Source organism: Cupressus sempervirens, chromosome 9 (assembly GCF_028749045.1).
Source record: "Cupressus sempervirens isolate cs-2001-9-10 chromosome 9, ASM2874904v1, whole genome shotgun sequence".
NCBI classification, from domain to species: Eukaryota; Viridiplantae; Streptophyta; class Pinopsida; order Cupressales; family Cupressaceae; genus Cupressus; species Cupressus sempervirens.
The window spans coordinates 648,240,983-648,258,814 of NC_143126.1; the positions used below are offsets into that span (position 1 = coordinate 648,240,983).

At 34.9% G+C, this 17,832-nt stretch overlaps 1 protein-coding gene across 2 annotated transcripts in view; it reads right to left on the reverse strand.

Moving 5' to 3' along the window:
* Positions 1-403: 403 nt before the first annotated feature.
* LOC149540405 (uncharacterized) overlaps positions 404-17,832 on the reverse strand; it is a 45,556-nt gene continuing 28,127 nt past the window's right edge. For both annotated transcript variants that reach the window (XM_089801508.1, XM_089801507.1), the window contains exons 3-4: positions 1,234-1,315; positions 404-679 (exon numbers count right to left, since the gene is read on the reverse strand). In XM_089801508.1, the coding sequence (XP_089657634.1) occupies positions 633-679; positions 1,234-1,315 (129 nt within the window). In that variant the 3' untranslated portion in view covers positions 404-632. The remainder of the gene's footprint in view (positions 680-1,233; positions 1,316-17,832) is intronic.

Below are 17,832 nucleotides of genomic sequence, written 5' to 3' on the forward strand. Positions count from 1 at the left end.
AATTTTGACGAGTATCTCTTCACCGTAGCTTTGAAGTTTAATTGCCAATGCAGTTTCATCCTTTCTTTATATTATTTTGTTTAAAAGGACAATGAACAAAGAGATAATGTATATTTAAAAAAATTCATGTCAAATAAGTTTAAACATAAGAGAGTTAAATGTTATATTTATATTATTTAAAACAATTGATTGCTTCAATTTATAATTTCAAACAACATACAATTTGCTAGACTTGAACACTGCCCTATTAGCACATTTTACACCATGTGTTGTAATTGAAAATGTCCCAATAAGAGATTTGAGGAAATTCAAGTTATGACTACAAATGAAGTAGAGCCCAGTTGCTGCAAGTGCATGTAGCGCGAATTCCATTCTTTTTGAAAATCGATGTTGAACAAAGAGATTTAGGGAAAACAAATAATTCTTTTGATGTGAAATAATAAGTGTTAATATCAATAAGTTAGGAATTGGATTTAATTTCCTGAACTTCAGTAGTAAACTATTAATACATTTTATACCATGTGTTCGAATCAAAAACATTACATTATGAGATTTAAGGACATCCGAATTCTGGCTATAAAATGAAGATGATCCCAATCTCTCTCCATGCCTTCATAGCATCTTACTCTCTATTAACCTAAGAAGAACCTCTTCCATGATTGCCATGGCAAAAATCCTCCTGGTTATTGTTGCAATGCATTAAAGTGAGATTGAGTGGAAAAACTAAATCACATCTTTCAAACCAAAGAATTGATTACTTCAGCATTTTAACTATTAAACGAAAATCTCACTAAACATTGACAAACTATATGTTTGAATTTAGGCAAGAAATGTTCAAATGAATTCCCATTAAACTTCATACTAGGGTAAGGTACCATTAATTGAGCACCCCATGTTCAAATTTTACAGTCATGCAACCCCCAAGTGATACGAAGAAAAAGTACAAACAATTAGACCATTTAACGATTGAACTATTATTTACTTCTAGGGTAATCTGAGGTTAATAGACATTTTTAATCAATTTATTTCAGCACAGTTTAAGTACATTTATAAGTTAAACCTATTGCAATTTTAAATTGGCATCATCCAATTGTTGTGCATCCTTTGTGTTATCTTATAAGTGGCTCTTGACTACAACTTGTACAATATGCGAGACTAAGAACTTTTAATCACTTATCCAACAAACAATACTAAGTTGTACTAACATCGATATATCATATCACAATTACTTACCACAATTATAGCATCGGAAATAATATCTTTCTCTTTTCACTAATCCGGACCCTTTGCATACATCACATTTCTTCTGGGCAATCTGCATGTAAAGACTACTTCAAGTTATGCATTGCAATAATATTGAAAATTGTTTAAGGGGTTTGATAATCATATAATAAGTTCAGGAATTGTATGATTGTTAATACTTTGCTGCAGATCATGAAAACTGTAATCACCCCAGGAACTGTTATTTTTCGTCATCTTTATTCTAGGAGCATCTGTCATTTCCTCATTACTACACTTTGATTATATATTGGTTCAGCAAACTGTTTGGCTTATACAGTAACCTACTTTTGTTGACTATTACATGATATTTACAACAAAATAAAACAAACAAAGTTGACAGGAGTAAAGATAATCTCACTGTTCACATCAATTAAAATATTATTCTTCGGAGAAGGTTTAAAATAATGTGTAACTTTGGAAATCCTTTTAAAACCATTTGGCATCTTTAGTTTTCCTTGCTATTCTACTAACTGCAAACAAATCAATTCCTTGCCACAAGTCAATGAAATGCACATAACATACATAATTGGAATATTTTAAGTATTTGCAGAAGCATGGGAAGCTAACAAGTTTTAACCAGAAATATACTTCACAAATAATTCAAAAGGAGAATAAGCCAGCAATTGGAATATTTTAAGTATTTGCAGAAGCATGGGAAGCTAACGAGTTTTAACCAGAAATATACTTCACAAATAATTTAAAAGGAGAATAAGCCAGAAAATCACAACTATAATACACTATAACTTAATTCATGTTATAATAATATACACTATAATGCCATTTGCAAAAAAGCATAAACAACCAAGACTCTTCACGGGACAAATCCAGCCTAATGTAAAGGGTGTAAGTATGGTTCATGTGTTCCAAGGAAAAGGTTAATTGTAAAAGATATTAGTTCCAAGAATCACGGCGATTCATGCGATTCACGCGATTCGGCGATTCGATTCAAGCCAAACGATTTTTTGTGAATCGGTGAATCGAATCAGCGATAAAGGGTTTATGAAATAAGTTACTCACTAAATTTCAAGGGTTTTTTTAATTTTCCGATTCATGGCCGATTCGATTCCGATTCATGGCCGATTCACGATTTGATTCGGCCTTGCCGATTTCGATCGGATTCCGATTCTTGTTACTTTGACCCTTTGTGCCTCTTCCTCCACACATAGAGCAGGTTCACTTAGGGGTACTATTGGTGTGAATTTTGTTCCATGACAACATACAAAACCAAATGCTTAGTATTTTGAGATGAAACACTAAATCTCCAACTCTCTCTTGAATACAGATGTTCATTTACTAAACAATGTAGATGAATTGGGTGATCAAATAAGACAGCCTCAAGGTTCCTTCTTATTTGTGGACTCACTCAATTTTATGATGTGATATGTTGGTTAGCACAAAGAAAATTATGTTGTTCAATAAATGGATATTAACTTGACCTTTAACTTCTTCTCGCCAAACAAACAACTTGCAAAGGGATAGGTTTTAGAAATTCTAACTCTAAGAATGTAAGCCAATGTTGTTGATGGAGCGAGCCTCTAACCAATCCTTGTTTTGCTGTGCCAACTACGTATAGGAGGATGCCACCTTCTACGGATGCAAGAATGGTTTTCACATTGTCAATATTCATTCATAAATCCTATGGAGGCGCAATCCAAATGAACATCTCTGTAGAAGTAAACACTTGAAATTTAGGCTCATGACAAAAATCACTTGCAATATTGGATTCAATGTCCTGATTTCATTCTTATTATGTTTATCTTCCACCATGCTCTCAAATTTTGTCTTAAATTGTCTTCACCTATATGGTGGAAATCTGATCAGCTCCAGGATTAAGAATCCTAGAGGATGGCAAATTCCGCCACCTCCTAAGGATTATTTCATTGCCTTGAAACTTTATCCTTTTGCGCCTTTGAAGCTCTTCTGGACCCTTTCAATTGCCATCAAGTTTCCAATTTGTTTCTAAGGTGGATGATTGACAAAAATTTCTATCTGAATTAGGCCATTCTAGGGTCTGATTTCATGCCAAACTCCACCTTTTCATAGTCTGATCTTAATTTTTTCCCTAAGCCTTTGACATCTAAACATGTCCATTTGCTCAACTAATCACCTCAAGGGCTTTCTTATAGGCGGATTCGGAGGATACAAGAGATTGTTAGCAATAGAGGGAGGGTGGAATTTTGGGGTGGCAGAGAATTTTGAATCCTCAAGGGCAGGCAGATCCTGTCATGCCTTGAGGATTACATTTCATGCACTTTGTTACCCACACTTAACCGATCTGCCCTTCTAATGTCTCTTCAAATGTGGGGGACTCTCTTGAATTTGTCTTTGCATTTTGGTGCCCCCATACCTAGTCAATTTTGGCTTCTCTTAGGCTCCCTCAAGCTGAAATTGCAAAAGGGTGTTAACACCTTAACTTATCCATGCTCAAACTCAATCTCAAGAACTTGACTGATTCTAAACTCTCCCCTCCCTATTTCAAACCATTACTAAGGCCTAGAGAGAGACTTGGAGAATTATCACCAAGACTACCTAAGACCACTATTCCAACTACCAAAGCAAAAGAGGGGGTCCCCATTTGCAATGGGGTGATGGTGTGAAAACCTCACAATACCTAGCACCCACCCATAGAAATGTTTTTGAACAATCACTAAAATAAATCACTCAATTTCAAGAACCTTTAATCAACTCCATTTTCACCTATCAAACAACCACGAAACACTCAAATGGAAGAACTGTGAATTGATCTGAGCCTTCATCCTCAATTACTCATGTCTGTGCAAGTGTGTTTATTCCCTACTCGACAAGAATCTGGAAATATTATTAGATCCATTGAACTTAGACCCATGGATAGGGCCTTGTTCCCAGTCAAGCGTCCATAGCCCTAATGAGGATATCTTTGTGGACCACTAGGACCATTGCTCTACTTTAAGAGATTTTTTTAGTGACTAGCACCAGCTGAGATATTTGCACACCCTGAGCCAAATTGCCTTTTATTTACTATTCTCATTTTTTCTTCTTTTCTTTGTTTTTCTTCTTTTTTTGATATTGTCTCTTTCCTTTTCAATTTTTTTTGTTTTGGCTCACAAGCAATGAAACCTGTAGTGGGTTTGGAAAAACCACAATAGTGTTGAAGCAAGCGAATAATTTTCACTAATTCTAAAGTCACTTGAGAACTTCCACAAAACTCGGAGCAATTAAGTGTGAATAAAATGTTGTAATCGAAAGACTCCAATACTCAAAATATAACCACAACTCCATCCAGATTTAGGACAAATCCTTTTTGAAAGATGAGACTTTGAGGAACAATCTCCAATTCATGAGAACCTCGTAGAGAGATATCAAGGGATTAAATTGAACAAAACTACTTGGAAAAATACCAATGTGTGTTGTATGATACCTCGCTCTTCTCACAAGTTGAGATCCCTCAAGCTAAACTACCAAAGAAAAAACCTAAAACAAAGCAAACAACTTGGGTCAAATGTCTCAAGGCAAACCTAAAAACTAACTCTCTAAAGAAAACTAAACAATTCAGCCCCTCAAGCACATCTCAAGTCAGCTGACTTAAGCAAAAATTAATTTCCAGGCTCCTAAGTCAAATAAACTAACAAAAAGAAAGCTACTCTAACCTTCTTAAACTAAGTGGTTCAAGACAAACCTACTCTAGCTATGTAAAAGACTACAAGGATGACACCCAAAAAGCCAATATACATGCTTGTTTGGATATGGTTTCTCAGGATGTTCAAGAGCAACCAAGGCTTGGGTAATGGTTCTAAATCTTGCCAATTCATCTGTGTACTTTGAAAAACAATTGTCACGTCGCATTCTAATTCAAGGAAATCATCGTGTAGAATCAACAATTGAGGTAATTCACGTGGGTTGTGGTCAATCCAAATGCAAGTTTTCTTTCCTAGATCACCATAGGGTATTCGTATGAGGCCATGGATAGGACCAAAAAGTCTATAAAAAATTACTATATGGGGGATAAACTCAAATACAATCCCATTTGGGAAATTATTGATAAGAGGTGGAACAATCGGCTCCACCAACCCACTATTACAGAAAAGGACTTCCTTGACCACTAGTTTAGGTTTGATGATTCTTATTCAAATCTTAATGGAGAGGTCATGATGGGCCTCTTTGTATGCATTCAGAAGATGATGTTGCGAAGAGAGACCTTGTTGTAACTATACACTAAATCTTTGTGGAATCAAAGGGTAAATTATTTTCTTCAAAGCTAGCAAAGAGAGCAAGAGGCACTCAAACCCCAAGTAAAACATTTGCAATTTTTCCATTTGATAAATTGCATTTTTTCTTCTCTTTTCTTTCTAACTTCTCAATATTTTATTTGGCATATCCTTAGTGGTAAAGTTGGGGTGAACATACCTCACATCTAAAGAAATTTTCCATCAAAATCTTATGCCAGCCTTGTAGCTCATCCTAGTATGAGCACAATTGGAGCTTATTTGAGGCTATCCACACAAAGAAGAGAAAAAAGAGCCCAAAAACACCTCAATACCTCATCTATGTGCAATATAGTTTTCAATTGCAGTAAGAAAGACACAGGAAGCAATACCTAGACCAATTGATTTGGGTAACATAGAAGTAACCTCCATTGTTTATAGAGGATGGCATCACTGGTTTGGATAGGCATGCTATGGAGGAGGGAGTTGGATTTGGTTTCATGTTGGATGACATTTAGGAGGACAATGAGGAATGAGTTAGATGAGGAGTCATTGCTAGTGCCAAGAGGAGCCACATTTAGGATGGAGAACATCATCGAAATACTGAACAAGGAGGTACAGTCAAGCCCAGTACATGATTTTCTTTCTAGTACAAGGCACTCTAGTTCCTCTTGCTCACTTGTTAGTAGAGCTGGGAAGAGGAAGATCTAATTGTATTTATGTATTTACTTTGAGTTTTATAGAAATTATTTACTATTATGCTTCTAGCCATCAACATTATGCATGAGAATGCAATTCTGTACCCACTTTGCATTTTTATATATCTAGACTCCAATTTATTTCTTTTGTGTTCTCATTAATTAACTCATTGGATGCATCTTCTCATTGAAATTTTCAAAAAAAATCTAATTATTTTAAGTTGTTTTTTAAGTTCCAAGTGTTCCAACTATGATCGCAACAATTTCAACAAGCTCAAGGTAATTTATTTCCCTCTTCTTGATAGTTTGCTGCCTGAAGATGACGGTTTGTTGCCAATGCAAGACAATTTACTCCTCTCCAGGGTAATTTGATGCCAATTGCTGCCTTAATAGAAGAGAAAGATTTATTTTTGTTTTACTATTGAAACAAATCAACATTCCTTCCTTACATAGGCAGTTAGTAATTTGAGAAGACATGTCTTTACAATGGACCAACTTCTCTTTAGACTAACTAAAACCTAAGTTGCTGATTCGTGAGACCAATCTAATTTTGAAATGAATCTCCTACTTCTGAGAGTTGTATTTTTAAATGCTGAAATGTTTTAGTGTTCTGGTTTGATCTTTTAGATATTTTTAAGACGTAAATTGTTGATTAGTAAACTCTGAACTTATCTGCCATGAGGTTCTGGCTTGATCTTCTTGATACAGAAACATGAATTTAAATTAGAATGATATGTTTCAAATTTGAAATTTGTAATGGTTTTATTTACCATATGGATAAGTATACAACATTCTAAACTTGATTCTATTTTTAAGATGCACATATAGATACATACATACACATACATGCATACATGTGTGTGTATATGTATGTATGTATGAACGTACTAAAAATGTACCCAACCCCTTACAAAAAAATTAGTTACACCAGTATTTTGTGCCCACGTTATTGTTCCCGATTTGACAACTTCGATTAAAACAATTAAAATGAATCTCATTTTATCTCTTGCAGGCCGACTTGTTAAGGAGGGATCAAAGGCATGTTTCTCTTTATCAAATTGCCACTTCTTATTCTAGGCAGAAATTAGACATTGTAGAGGATTATCAATTCCCTCAAGGAATTACCTTGATTTTTTTTCAAACTTCAGTCTTGTTTCATATCAGCCTCTATCATCCTCGCCATTTTCTTCCATTTTTATGCAACTTGGGGAATAAAATTTGGTTTTTTAGCTTCCACAGGGTGCTTAAGGATTCCTTCCATTAGGTGGACAGAATTTGAGGGGAATTGAGGATTTTAGAATCCTCAAGGGCAGGCGAATTCCACCATGCCTAGAGGATTCTCTCTTTCACATCCATCATCTGTGTTTCTTCTTGTAACTTCAAATTTATTCATTTCATCCCTTGATCGAGTTTGTTCTCCCTTTTGCCTCTAATCATGCAATTCTTAGCTCATATGAATACAAGGCAGAGTTGAGAGAGCTTTGAGGATAATGATTCCCTAGAGGGTGGCGAAATCTGCCACCCTTCAAGGATTTTCATTGAACACTCGGTCGAATTCACTTTCATATTGGTCAATCGTGTTGTTTGCTTTTCTTCCTTTGGCCTTACCTTTTCATTTTGCCCCTCAAAATGTGAATTAGAGTGCTTGACTGTGTTTCAATCACCACCCAAACAAGGTGGATATTAAGGATAGGAGAGGATAATTTATTGTTGGAGAGTGGTGGTATCTACCACCTCCAAAGGATTCTCTTTATTTCATGCTCATTCTTCCCAACTGTATTTTGGTTGCTGCCTTCTTCGTTTCTCCATTTCACTTCTCATTATGCAAGTTGATCATTGATTTCATCTTCACTATCACTTCTTTGTTTGTTTTCCATGAGTCATAGAACCAAGACGGAATCTAGGGGTAAGAGAGTATTTTCCTCATTAAAACTCATTTTATGTCCCCACCTACCTCGCAACACCCCTTACCTTCTCTAGATGGATCTTTCTCTGACTTGGATTGAGTCTAATTTTGGACTTGATCAGATTATGGTTTGAATTCTCCTTGGAAGATTGCTAATCCTAGGAGGTAGGCGGATTCCGCCACCTCTTGAGCACTCCTTCATTGTCACAAAAACATTTTTTTATCATTCATTTGTTATCTTGGTTTCAAAGTCCTAATTTCATCCTTATTGTATTTATATTCCACCACGCTCTCAAATTTTGTCTTGAATTTCCCTTACCTATATGGTGGAAATCTAGCTAGCTCAAGGATTAAGAATCCTAGGAGGATGGCAGATTCCACCACCTCCTGAAAATTATTTCATTGACTTGAAACCTTATCTCTTGGTGCCTTCGAAGGTCTTCTACACCCTTTCAATTGTCATCAAGTTTCCAATTTGTTTGTAAGGCAGATTGATAATCATTTCAATCTGAATTAGGCCATTCTAAGGTATTATTCCATGCCCACTTCCAGCTTTTCACATCTTTATTTTCTCCCTAAGATGTTGACATTTAAAATGTCCATTTGCTCAACTAATCACCTCAAGGAATTTCTCATAAGCGGAATTTGAGGGTAGGAGAGGATTATTAGCAAGAGGGGGAGAGCAGAATTTTGGGGTGTCAAATGATTTTGAATGCTTAAGGGCAAGTGGATTCCACCAAGCCTCGAGGATTCCATTTCATGCAGTTTTCTGCCCACAATTAACTGATCTGCCCTTCCAATGTCTCTTCAAATGTGGAGGATTCTCTTGGATTTGTCTTTGCATTTTGGTGCCCCTGCAGTCAATTTTGGCTTCTCCTAAGCTTCCTCAAGGTGAAATTGCAAAAGGTTGTCTCATCTATTGGTTGCATTTGGTCTAATTGAACACTAACACCTTCACTTATCCATGTTCAAACTCAGTCCCAAGAACTTGAATGATTCTAAACTATCCCTTCCGTGACTTCAAACTCTAAGGCCTAGAGACATAGAAATTAAAGCCAACTAAGACTAGCTACTACAATTGTCAAAGCTAAAGAGGGGATCCCCATTTGTAATGGTGCAATGGTGTCAAAACCTCACAACAATTAAACGCCCAAGAGCACATAAGGTACGCCCTAGGCACGTTAGGTTCTTTGTGGGTGTTTGCCTATGTACCCACAGTGCACCTAAGGTACTTGGGGGAAATCTAGTGTGCCTAAGGCATAGCTGAGGCGTACCTACAAGGTACCTATGGGCTTTAGTGATAAAAGCACCCAAACTCAATAAAAGCTCTTTTGCAAGAAACCCTAAAACAACCTACATGAAGCAATTTGACCCTAAAAAAAACATTACCTCTTTTTTTCTCTCTCTACCCTCTCTTGTCTCATTTTGCTGGAATTTTCAAAGGGGATTAAATGAGTGCCAGATAGCTTGCACAAAGGAGATGTAAGCACATAACAATTTTTTTCAAGATAAATATAAAACAATTTAAGTTTTTTTTTTAAAGAAAGAAATAGGCTTACCTATTTGTTATAAAAAAATTTGATGTTCATTTTGAATTTGTATGCTTGAGGTTTATTTCTATAATTTAAAATTGTGTGATTTCTTTTAATAAAAAGATCAGATTGCAAGAATGGCCAGTAGCTTAAGTTTAATGTTGAGGATACAAACCAAATATTTGAAATTGATCAAGGATATTCTTTATGGGGACATACTGAAATGATTGAACAACTTCTAGGAGGGAGGGGATATCTTTGGAATGGTAACTATCTAAAGTTAATTTTATGATCTCATATTATCAAGTGAAACATTATGTTTTGGCCCTTTTGGGAAAGGGATTAGAAGGTGTAAAGCACCAGATAAGAAGGGGTTGGTTGGTGAACAAATAGTAAGACACTTTAGAGAACAAGAAGTGATAATATGATTGAAAGAGCAAGACTAAGAGCTCATCCTGCCACAAAGAAAAAACCGACTTTACTTAAAGATTCAATAATGGCCTCCCAACATCCCTTATTGCAAATACCCTCTATGAAGAAGAAGAAGAAGAAGAAGAAGAAATTCTCATTCTTTCTTAAAAAAGAGGTCTATTGAACAACACATTTATAATGGAAGACATTACAAAGAAAATATTGTCTCTTACATCCAAGCCAATGGTCTTCCTTTCAAATTGATGAGATTGTCGTATTGGCGAGCATTGGGCTTGGCAATCAATAGTGCATCTCTTGGTTTCACAAGTCTTGGGTATGAAAAGGCATGCATCGCCTTATTGGGAAGAGAATAATTTTGTAAACATCAATGATACCAATTAGATATTCTTGGGTTAAATCAGGAGTTTCTAATGGATGGAAAGATTGCAAAAACTATCCATTGATAAATATTATTGTAATGTCCCCCAAAGAAGCAATATTTTTTAGGGCAATTGATTGTGAGGGTCATTATTAGTACTTTCTCAAGCTTGGAATTGTTTAAGGTAAATTTAAATAAATTTTATTTAGGCTATGTTTTATATGTATATAATTTTTTTTAATGTGCTATTAACATGATCCTAGGTTGTTAAGAGCTGATTTTAATTACATACAATTTTGAGACAACTTTTGAAGGTGCAAGAGGTATTGGGTGCAATGGTTATTACCAACCAACGGGGTGTTTGGATTGAGCATCCCAATAATATATGTTATGCCAATCGATGTTATCAAGCTAACTTGCCCTGATGAGCCTGTTTATTGGTAATCAAGAAAGACAAAATCTAATGGGTCGACAGGGTATGCAATGTTGTTGAGTTGCATTGGTGCATACTTGTATCGAGATCTCATTAGGGTAAGTCAACCCCATAAGTTTCTTTGTTGGCGATCGATAGGGACCAAATTGTGTTGCCCAATGGTTCATACTCCACCAATGAATCCTATTGGGGGAACTCGTCTAGGGTTTGATCAACACAATCACCGCTAAGTTCCATCGGGGTACATAAGCCTTATTTCTATGATATTATTTTTGAGGGCCGAAACAACATATTTCATTGGCAGAACTTCTCAAGACTTCCTCCAATGTTTGATGGTTTATGACGGATGTATTGATACGCTTAGCAAGGAGTTTAATCAGCGGGGGAGCCTTCTCCAATGGTCAAAGCAGTCATTTTGTGCTAGGGAACATAAAGGCTTGTCAGAGGAATGCTATTTGATAAAGAACAAATAGTGGTTAGTCACATAGTGCTCTCAGTTGTCTCAGTGACTTGTCTTCCAACTCTTTCAAGTGGTGTCATTATGGTTGCAAATGGCTCAAGAATGGATTCTACACATCATTAAAGAATTCGATCTGATATATTTGATAGAGGTATGGGGCATTCATTTTTGGACTTCCCATAACATCTAAAATATCAACTTGCAGGGATCAGATTTCTTTGAATCTAATCTGTTCTTTTGTAACTCAACCCAACTAGGGGTTGGAACTCAAATATCTCACTCGGAGTTATGTCTTCTCTTTCAAGGACAATCTTGTACATTCTGTAAAGGGTTGTTCTTTTTCTGCAACGGCAATGGCTTTTACCTTGCAGTTGTATTTTATTTTGCCTAATTAAATGAAATTGTTGTTTTTCCTATCTTAGGTGAATATATTCTATGTAAATTCTATCTCTTACCTGCATGTTTGCATGTATTTCATTATCTAAGGTTTTTTACATTGTGTGATCATTGGTTGATTCAATCTTTGCTTAAGTTAATGTATGCATTCCTTGAATGGTTGAATTAACCTTCTTACCTTCATGTTAGATTGAGGATGATAGGCACTTTGATAGTGTAGTAATATGGTATTATTGAATTTAAGTGCAGTCATTGACAAAGAGAGTAACCAAATAATCAACCTGGTGCATCACCCTTCCTCTTTCAGCATATCCTTCTCCCTTTCCTCTCAAAGTAGTCTTATGTGCATCTTGATTATAAAGGAAGTTGGTCTTCTCTGGAGATTCAATCTCATTGGTCAACTCCCACACTTGGGAGGTTGTTTTCATATTTTACAAGGTCGCCTAGGTCGCTAATCACCATCCAAGCTTGAATGTAGACTTTTGTGACAATAGTACTTCCATGGTTAAGATTCTTTGTTACTCCAACCTCTTGCAATCAAGATTCTATCACAAGGAAGTTTGTTTTGTTTGTTATATAACCATTTGTATTGTATAATTAAACCCTTAACATTCTTTAATTTATTTTGCATTTAGCATTTTTTAATTTTGTTGGTTTTCTCTCCAATTTCAATGGGATGCAAGTTCTTTTGCTGAATGGAATTGGAGTATCTACTCCTTTATCCACTCAATGCAGTGCAACCTATTGGCTGCTACAAAAGAAGACTCGGTTTATGTTCATTCTAACTTGTGCCTTCTATCATGTAAGGAACACCAATACAAGGACCACTCAGTGAAAAATTCGAATGTAATACCTAAGTATACCAACTTTGATGCAACTGTTGAAGGACTTGCTAGAGTCACTATGGGTGATGATGATGAGATACCTACATGTGATTCAGCTAGTGTGAGTAGCACTGTTTTAGCTTCAAATGATGTTGAACTTGCAGCAAATGCAATAAATGATGACTGATGAAGATAGAAGACAACTATTATTTTTATTGTCAATTCTTTAACAATAATGATTTTCATTTGAATTGTAAACCTAGACATATATGATATATATTATATGGAAGATGACTCAATACTGAAATTCTGAACTATCAATTGGCATTTAATAAAACTTTGGCACTTCACATTGATCAATGATGAAACATCATACTATCAAATTATTTATTTTTACAATTTTGTATATTTCTTCACTATTTTTGTTATATATACATGTACCCAAGGGCAAAAAACATTTGCATGTACCCATGCACTAGATTCTTGTACCCTAAGTCACAAGGTTCGAGTTCGACAACTATGAAATTCGGATGAAGTTCGACAAGTCAAAAAAATCCAAAAAAATCGACATTAATTTCACCTAATGTAATTTTCAAAAAAATATAAGTATGTGCTATTCTTATTATTATATATTTTAATTATGATAAAATAATATATAAAATATAAGTATTGACATGTTTCATTATAAATATATGGTATTTATGATTATATAATATAAAATAATATTTAACATGTTTTAATATTTAATTAAAAAAATAAAAAATTAATAACAATAAAAAAATTCAATAATCAAAAACTATAACTATTAACTAGATCTAAAGTTAAATAATCTCAAAACATTAAACATACTATAATAAAAATTTAAAACTATTAACCAAAACCTAAAATTAAATAATCTTCGAACATTAAAATATAATATAATCATGCCCAAACTGCAGACGAAGAGGAATGGATGCGAATGCGCAAACGCTATTGTCGATGGAGAGGAACGAAAGAAGTCAAGTTTTCACAAATTTCGTTCGTTGCAGGGCATTGAAGAGATGCTAAAAGCAGACAGGAAGCTGAGGTTAATTCCCTGAAAGTAGACAAGAAAGCAAAGATTTGTAACCCACGACTTGCGACCTACACTCACGATTACAAACATGACAACCTTGAGCTACAGTAGAAATGATGACCTGCAACCTAAGACGAATTTGAGCCGAATTTATACGAATTTTTTATTTATTTTTTAGGTTCACCGAATTTTGAACCTGGAGCCGAAAATTCAGTGAATCTTGTGACACAGCTTGTACCCATACCTACACCTGTGCCCGTACCCAAACTAGAAACTTGGGGGGATAATAAAATCATAGTAACGAGACTCGCTACGAGTCAGGCGATTGCCCAGGTCAGTGAGTTGCCCGGGTCAGCGAGTCGAGTAACCTCAACCGGGTCAAAATGGCCCGTAACCCTAGCTCGGCACGTCACCTTGGGTGACTCACCTGACTCGCCTAGCTGACTCGATTGACTCATATAACTCACCTGATTTTTATTTTTTCTTTAATTCTCTTGATACATCTAAAATTTATCTTTGTACTTATGTAATCGATGTATGTTATATATGTGATCAAATTACCTTTTATTTCATGATGTTATTGTGTCTCTAAGGTTTATTCAATAATGGGTGCATAGAATGTTCTTTAAATCTTAAAAAATCTCTAAATTTCAAGGGTTTTTTCACTTTTACGAGTCACTGCTGAGTCTGAGTCGGATCACAAGTTGAGTTACCCTTCCCGAGTCAAGGTCGGGTTTGAGTCTCATTACTTTGAATAAAATCATCAGATGGAGTAACAACTGTTAGGTAACATCTTATGGTTGTGAAATTATATGGATCCCTGATAGAGAGAATAGGTATATTGAATTTGCCTTTTCTGATATATTAAAACTGAGATCTAGGTATGAATACAAATCAGATTTGTCTAAATATTCAACCTTGAGTTCTGATTATAAATTTGATTCTTATAAATATCAGTATAACCGAACCTTGTCTGCTGATTACCTTTTAACTATTTGTGGAAAGTAAACTGATGTATCTATGAATGCATATATATTCTAATAATAAGGTTGCAGATTTCCACTGGAGAATACTATATTTGAGAATGCAGATTGTCACTGGAGAATACTATATTTCACCTGTTATTGATATGTATCTCAGCGGCAAATCTTCTTGTATTTATATGAGTCTATGTCCCCGTAGAGACATGACTGATCTCCATACTATCGTTAGTTTATATGAAATATACATCATGCCCGATATATAAGGTTTTGATTCTAATATAACTGAACCTTGTCTGCTGATTACCTTTTAACTATTTGTGGACAGTAAACAGATGTATCTATGAATGCAGATATATTCTAATAATAAGGTTGCAGATTTCCGCTGGAGAATACCATATATGAGAATGCAGATTGTTGCTGGAGAATACTATATTTTACTTGTTATTGATATGTATCTCAGCGGCAAGTCTGCTTGTATTTATGAGTCCATGTCCCCATAGGGACATGACTAATCTCCATACTATTGTTAGTTTATATGAAATATACATCTTACCAGATATATAAGGTGTTGATATTATTTAAGAGATCAATATAATATATCATTTGTGTGTGTGTGTGTGTGTGTGTAAACTGCCGAGGCATATATATAAACATATTAAGTATATGAAATAATATCAAAAGTACATAGGAATGATAACTTATATATATATATATATATAAGAAACACAAAATCATATACTTAATGTACTTCACTGCTACTGAAGCTACACTTTAACAATCCCTCTTAGCAAGGGAAAAGTGAGATACAAAAATTGCTTATATTCTCTTGATATGTGCACTAGTATCATATTTAACAATACATATCAGAAGAATAGGTTATCTGATCTCGAATACGAACCAGTGGTCTAAAGTAGTTCATCAGATAACCAAAAATCACAATGTCATGAACTCTATCATGACAAGTATTATGATCTCCGGCACTTTGGGATAACAATTTAATGAAGTCTAATCATAATACATTCGTTATCATGTCTTCCGGTTATCCGCAACAACAATCTCATCATGATAACAGACCTACCAATTGTAAATTTGCCACCTTACAATGGTTACCTTTTGTTTATTTATGTCAATGAAAAATCGTTACCTTTCATTACATATCTGATCCAACTATAAGATAGTGGCATTTTAATAAATAATGAATATACATAAATAAAAGAAAACTGAACCTGATTTCAGCATTTACAATTATAATTTAATCATACCAAATTTGCCTCTGAAATATTCCAATTTGGGCTTGGCAAGAGGATTAGTATGTACATTTGTTGTCTGTTCATTTCTACTTATGTATTCTAGCTTGAGAACATCTCGATCTACCATATCTCTAATATAATGATAAGGTATTTCAATATGCTTAGGTTGATTGTGAAAAAATGGATTCACTAATAGCTTGATATAGCTTTGATTATCCCAGTGGATGACTATAGGCTTCAAGGGTTTCCCGAACAATCCAACTAGCAATTTTCTTAACCATATTGCTTCTCTAGCTCCCATGGAAGAGCTATGTATTCTACTTCAGTTGAGCTTAAGGCAACTAATGATTTCTTTCTACTAAACCAAGAGATCATTATTGAACTAAGACTGAAACAACATCTTGTAGTGCTCTTACGATCAGTAGAGTTGCCCGCCCAATCAGAATCTGAATATCCATGAAGATTAATCTCAACTTGATCATATCTAAGGCCCATACCAATTGTACCGTGTAAGTATTGTAAATTATGTTTGGCTTTCGTGAGGGGGATCTTCTTCGGCTCACACATGAATTGACTTAAGGCATTGGTTGCATAACAGATATTAGAATGAGTGTTCACCAAGTAGATCAATGATCCAATAATTTGCCGGTAGTGAGTGGGATTAGTGGGTTTTGATTCAAATCCGTCAATCTTCAATTTATGTAGATTTGCTTCTATAGAAGTAGTTAAGGGTTTGCAATCCATCATCCCAAACTTAGTCATAATGTCAACAGTACATTTTCCTTGATTTAGAAAGATATAATTCTTCTTTTGCCACACTTCTAGACCTAGGAAATAATGAAGAAGCCCTAGATCTTTCATGTCGATTTCTGCTGTCAATTCTTGTTTGCATTTTTCTATAAGATGTTTTTCACCTCTTATTAGTAAATCATCAAGATATAATACAAGAATAATCATATCACCTTTAGCTATTTTGAAATATATATTAGGATCAACTTCATTTTTGGAATATCCTAATTTTGAGACGTAGTTATCTATCCTTCTGCACCATGCCCTGGGAGCTTGTTTAAGACCATACGGTGCTTTCTTCAGTTTTCATAGATAAGAATTTTTTTCATGGGTGATAAATCCTTCAGGTTGTTCGATATATACTTTTTCAATTTCACCATTTAGGAATGCAATTTTAACATCCATGTGGTATATCTTTTACCCTTTAGATGTTGCAATAGCTATGTTGGTTCTGACAAAAGTGTATCGGGCGACTAGAGCAAAAGTTCCTCCATAATCTATTCCTTCCTTTTGTGAGAATCTGCGAGCTACAAATCTGGCTTTGTATTTTTCAATACTACCATCTGGTGCATGCTTGATTTTGAATAGCCATTTAAAAGAGACAACTGATTTATTTTTGGGTCTGGGTACAACATCCCACACATCATTTTTTGGTATGGATTGATATTCTTCAATCATTGCATCTTTCCAAGGTTGGCATGATAACACTTCTTCAACATTTGTACGCTCTATTTTGATGAGTTCAGAGAATAGTGCTACATAGCATTAATGGTTCCTTGTTCTCTTGTTTTCTCTAACTACTTCATCAAGTTCTATATGATTTTCTTCTATCATTTTTCTTGCCCAAAGTGGTCCCTTTTTATTGTTAGGGTTTTCAATATTTTCTATATTGGAACTTAAAGGTGCAAGACTTTTAGTATCAATCTCCTTCTCATTCTCTACTAGAGGATTCTCTTCTAATTCAGTAGTTGGTTCTACGTATGATTCATCAATGTTCTTGGAGAGTTTAAAAGCAATGTCTTCTTCAAATTTTACATCTCTGCTGATTTCAATAGATCTTTGTCCAAGGACGTAGATCTGTAACCTTTGGATGAATCACTAAATCCAATAAATGTGCCCTTCTTTCCTGATGGGTCTAGTTTAGTTCTCTTTTCTTTCTAGGGATGTGAATATATACAGGGAACCCAAATATTCTTAGATGACTTGAGTCTAGTTTGTTGCCAATAAATACTTCTTCAAGGGTTGTGTTTTCCAA